A 5,398-nucleotide genomic window follows, 5' to 3' on the forward strand; every position below is an offset into this window, starting at 1 on the left:
AAAACCCCGCGGGGGATCCGCTGGAGGAGTGGGGGTCACAGCCTCTTGCCCAGGTCCCCCAGAGCCACCGAGGTGTCAGGGTGATGGCTCCGCCAGCATGCGGCAGTTCTGGGTCTGCCTCCAGCCACTGGGACTTCTGAGAACTGAGTAAATGTAAACTTTAATGTAAGGTCCCTGATTGGAAATTATGGGCGTATGATTTATATGGGGCTCAATGAATGATTTATAACACGTTAAGTGATGATTTAGGTAGAAAATACAACCCTCTCTAACAGAATCTTTAATGAAAAGTGTCAGTTCTCATGAATTTATTTCTGAAGCTGTGTTTGAACTCAGCATGTTTGACATAAATCACGTCTAATTGTCATTTTATGATTAATGAACATATGCTGGCCGTTTTTCTCCATAATGAAACTTTATGTTCAATTCGTCTGGCAAAGCAAAACAAGTTTATGTGTTGTGATATGCTGGCTCTTCAGGTCTGTGTATGAGAAAGTGCCTGGATTTCCAGTTCCCAAGCAAGAGTTGGACGAGAGACTCGTGGCCGGTTTTGCAGAAAGTCAGGTTTGCCTTGGCTGAGAAAGCCGATGTGGCGCTGTCCCTCCCTTTTAAGACAGTACAGCTTCTTAAATGGCATTTACACTTCTTAGATAATGCCAGACACCTCTCCGGTGGTGATGACTGAGGCAACCGAGACCAAGGTAGTTTGTGACCATGCACTCCCTTGGCTCATGAGGAAACAGAGGCCCTGGTTTGTGGGGTTACAGAGATTTCTAGCCCCGAGGAGCTGCAGGGAGTCGGGCAGCTCTGCAGCACCCAGCCACGTACGAGCAGGTTCTTCTCTACACCCTTAGTGATCTGCCAGAGCTAAAGATCCCCGGGCTCCTGTGTGGGTGTCTCCAGGGCAGGATCCCTTAGGCTTCGCACCACTTCCGTGCTGACGAGTAATAAGACTCTTCTTCTTTCAGGACATAGACAAGTTTGGCAATGAGATCACACAGCTGGCTCGCCCGCTCCCGGTTGAGTACTTAATCATAGATGTAAGTATTCCTTGCACTTTTTTGCTGTCAGTAGGCGATGGTCAGGGCGGAGTGAAGTTCTTAACCCACCTCTAAAATTCACATTGGAGGTGATTCATAGGGCAGATTTATTTATTTTTTTTTCCCTTTCTCCTTTCCCTCCTGCTACCAGGCGTTTCTAGCACAGAGGTGCAGCAGGCGGTGTGCTCTGGGGTAGCTGCAGTGCTCCTCGGGATCAGTGTGGTGCCAGGGAACACACTTGCTTCCTGGGAAGGCACTGCCTGGTGTCTTACCAGGGCTCCAAACTGGCACACAGCCACGCAGCAGGGGAAGCAGCCAGCCCCACGGATACGTGTGCCGGGCACTACCTCACAGGGAGCTAATTAGAAAGCTCCAGTTGTCTGTCTCTTAGCAGCAATTAAGAATTCATCTCCTTTTAGTGACTCAGCAGCCCAGGTTGGTTGTACAGAAATGCCTTTTCCTGGAGGAGGGAGTTCACGCTACAGCACAGCTTGGCTGGAGCAGGGCTGCTGCCTGCCCGTGAGCAAGCGCTGCCAGGCACTGGGGCACAGCTCTGCCCTTTGGCTTGAAAGGAAACTATTACGGTGTGGAAGGCAGGAAAGCAAATAATTTGGATGACAGATGATATTGCTGGAGTTAGAGGTGGTGCCAATAACGATTAAATCCACCCGGAGCAACTGGTCTGGTCCAGCTGCCCCTGGCACAGGCAGTGTCCTACGGGCGCAGGGAAGCTGCCAGCCTGGAGGCTTCCACTGGCTCGTCCTTCTTCCCCGTTTACTATCTGCTGTGTGCATCGCTTATCAGAGCGGCACTCGGAATGACGCTGGGACGCGTGACTCGCACAGAGAAATGTCGTGTCCAGAACAATGGGCCCATTGTGCGGGGCCCTCAGATGCCCCGTGCCAGTCGGCAGCGCTGGAGCGTATTTATTACTGAAGTCGTAAAGGCATCTGTTTCCAGGCTACCTGGGGTGTAATTAAGATGAAAACAGATTGATGGAACATGGATTTAGGAGTAGTCTGGAAAGCTGCATTTCTGAAACATTGTGTTTTGTCTCTTTTAAAAAAAAAAAAAAAGGCATTATTCCAGTTAATACTGTCCTGGCAGGTATTTCTGCATCTCTGCTTACAAAGGGCCTCGCCGACAGGGCACAGCAGTCGGTAACTGACACCAAGCTTTAAAGCCCTCAGAATTAGGACTGGTTTAAATGTCAGAAGCTGGCCCAAACACTGGCTTGTGAGGTCAGTAACGTGGGTGAAATGTTGTATTACCCTGTTCCTTGTCCCTTTGGCACAGGGTGCAGGGAGGAAGCAGGGTGCATGCACCCAGAGCATGGAGTGACTGTCCAATGAAGTCCAAAGGTGTTTTCTTGGCACCCGTTCCAGCCCCGAATGGAGCAGCACGGTCCCCTGGCTACCCCGTGGCCAGAGGTGTGGGCCACGCTCTCCCCTGTCACCCCTTGGTGTTAAGGTGACCCCCAGGGTGGCACGGGACAGAGCTGTGCTGGGAGCTGCTGCGTCCTGCTGAGCTTTGCAGAGAGGGATGCCCTCCATGGCATCGTGCTCTGCCCTTGTCAGGACCGAGCTCCGTACATCTTCCTCCAGCTTCGTTAGAAGCGATTGCCAGGAGCTAAGGGGTGTGCTCATCGGAATATCACTTTAAATGTTGAAAGCCATCAGAAGATCCCTGCTGTAATTGCCTTGCTGTCTTCCTGGCTGAGCTCTAATGTTTAGCTGTGGCTGCTGTCGCGTGTCAGGAGCCTTCCTTCCCGTATCTCACTTGCCTGTCCTGCTGTCAGCGCTCTGATCGTCCTTTCTTGGATTTTTAGATTACTACAACTTTCCCCAAGGATCCAGTCTACACTTTTTCTATTTCTCAAAATCCATTCCCCATCGAGAACCGCGATGTTCTGGGAGAAACTCAGGTAAGGAGTGATTCATAACAAAGCTGCATTTAATACAGTTAGGTCGTCTGTCTCCCTTGCACTTGCTAATATCTGCAAAGGAACGGCTGCAGTTGTGCCCTTAAGTCACCCCTTCGCGGTTCAGTCCAGCGCTTGCCAAGCACCTTCCTGTGCGGAGCAGCGTCTGCATGCCGATCAGCTGGCTGGGCGCCTGCTCGGTGATGGGGACCGGGGCTCCTCGCTCTGTGCTGGGGCTGGTGCCTCCCAGACAGCACCAAAGAGGCTGGGGGGCCCCAGCCCCACACTGACAGCACGGAACCTGCTTCTCCCTGCTGACAGGAGCAGGACTAGGGTCTGTTCCTCCAGCTCTGAGAGCTCTGACTTCTCTTCCTGGGTGGATTTTTAAAATGCAGAGACCTTTTACTGCAAGAGGCCCATAGCGTTGAGCAGAGGCAGCTGCAGACAGCTCGAGGCACTCACTGGGTGTTGCCAGCACACAGGAGGCTCGAGTTGCTTTAAAGCAGCAACAGCTCATTTCTCTAAGGAGGCTGTGCCAAAGATGTCAAAGTCTTCCTCCAGAGTCATCACGAGAAAGGGGTCACTGCCCGTTGTGGCTCTGTCGGCAGAGTGGGAGAGCTTGGCTGTTCAGCGACAGCTTTGGTCCTTGTTTCTGAGGATGCCCTGGGTTCAAGAGCAGAGAAGGATGAGAGGATGGGGAAGAAGGGGCTGCTTTGTCCTCATCCGCCTCTTTTCCGTAGGAAAGCTTTGAGCTGAGCTGACTGGCCTCGCCTCAGCATCTCTGGGGTCTGAGATCCGCTCTGTAGGCACTGGGGTTGTTCAGGTGCTCGGTTAGGAGAGCAAGTGTGGACCCAAAGATCCTTTTCTCTGGAAGTTGTGAGCTGCAACTCAGTCAGCCAGCCTGGGATCTGATTTCGGGAGGGTCTCTGCACGTTGCAGCCGATGCCCAAAAGAGACAGGAATGTTACGGTGTCTGTGAGTGGATCCAAATACAAAAATAAAGTTCTCGCGTGGAGGGAAGTGGCTTCTCTTGATTACTGTTCCCTCTCTCTAGGACTTCCACAGCTTGGCCACATACCTGTCCCAAAATACTTCCTCCATTTTCCTAGACATCATTTCTGATTTCCATCTGCTGCTTTTCCTGGTCACAAACGAAGTCATGCCTCTGCGGGTACGTAACGGGGAGGAAAGGGTTGTGTCAGCGTTGGTGTCCCCAGGGCCCAGAGCTCCTCCCCGGGTGTCACTTACCTGCATGGAGGTGACCGACCCAGCCTGCCACCCCCAGATATGTCCCCTGTCTGGGTGCCTGTGCAGAGCAGGCCATGCAGCTGGCCCAGCGCCTCTTCTTCCAGGCTGAGCTGTTGGTAGAAGGCTTAAAAAGTGAAACCAAAGCCCCTGACCAGACCAAGAGCTCTCCACACACTGCTCAGAGCAGTGAGGGGGTGGTGGTTGTTAATATGGTCACAGACCAGACAGAGCCAACTTGGCTGCAGCTCTGAGAGCTGGAAGCATTTTAAAAAATATTGTGGAATCAGAAATTCCCGTTGTAACAATAACAAGATCAGAGCCCCCAAATTTCGGCAAGGCCAACGACTTCCTGCCTTTGCCGCTCTTGGCCGGGCACCGAGGGCTTGGCGGCTGCCCAGGCCCCCAGTCACATCTGCACCGCCGGACCTTCCCGGTATGAGCAGCACGCCAGCGAAAAGGGCCATGTGTTTGCCAGAGGCTTTGAGGGCGCCGAGGACTGCGCATGTGCAGGGCAGCCGGGCTGACCCTGGGCAGCTGGAGATCAGGCCGGGGCTGCGTGCGGGGCTGGGGGCTGGCACACTGCGGCACGGTGGGTTTGCACCCCTGGGAGTCGGGCTCAGCCGGCAGCACCGACACACTCCTGCGCAGGACAGTGAGGCAGTCGGCTGCAGCCTGGTTAGGTGATAACCTCCTCTAAGGGGAGGAAAAGGAAGCGTTTGGGTTTTAGGAGTATGTCCGAATGCTGGGGGGAGCAGAAGGGATAAACTGCCTGTGAGCCTCACTGGGGCAACCCAAAGGGCCTCTTGGAAAGGGGCAGTGGCTCAGACTCACAGTTCTGTCTCGCTGTGGCTGGTGGAGGAAGGCAGGGAGGAACGTCCCTGGTCACAGCTCCAGCCCGGGCACCGGAGGAGTGTCCTGTGCTGATTTCCCTCTTATGACTTCCAGGACAGCATCAGCTTGTTGCTGGAAGCCGTGAGGACCAAGAATGAGGAGCTTGCACAGACCTGGAAAAAATCAGAGCAGTGGGCCACCATCGAGCAGCTCTGCAGTAAGAAAGGGGGCCCCTCTGGGAGGGGGTCCCTTGTCCCTCAGGCCAGGGCTGGGCTGAGCCAGCCAGCAGCTGCACGGTGCTGCTCTCAAGCTGCCGTGGAGGCTGCTGGAGGCTCGGGTGGGAGGAAAGCTGTTCCTT

General features: G+C 53.9%; 1 protein-coding gene across 1 annotated transcript in view; it reads left to right on the forward strand.

Annotated features, from left to right (window-relative positions):
• The window catches only part of NPLOC4 (nuclear protein localization 4 homolog (S. cerevisiae)), a gene marked incomplete at both ends in the record, with an annotated part of 27,935 nt that overhangs the window by 22,207 nt on the left and 330 nt on the right, over positions 1 to 5,398 (forward strand). Inside the window, 4 exons of the mRNA XM_009702080.1 lie at positions 969 to 1,040; positions 2,869 to 2,964; positions 4,016 to 4,132; positions 5,155 to 5,257. Coding sequence (XP_009700382.1) covers positions 969 to 1,040; positions 2,869 to 2,964; positions 4,016 to 4,132; positions 5,155 to 5,257 — 388 coding nt within the window. The remainder of the gene's footprint in view (positions 1 to 968; positions 1,041 to 2,868; positions 2,965 to 4,015; positions 4,133 to 5,154; positions 5,258 to 5,398) is intronic.

Source organism: Cariama cristata, unplaced genomic scaffold (genome assembly GCF_000690535.1).
Source record: "Cariama cristata isolate BGI_N322 unplaced genomic scaffold, ASM69053v1 scaffold14916, whole genome shotgun sequence".
Classification (NCBI taxonomy): Eukaryota; Metazoa; Chordata; class Aves; order Cariamiformes; family Cariamidae; genus Cariama; species Cariama cristata.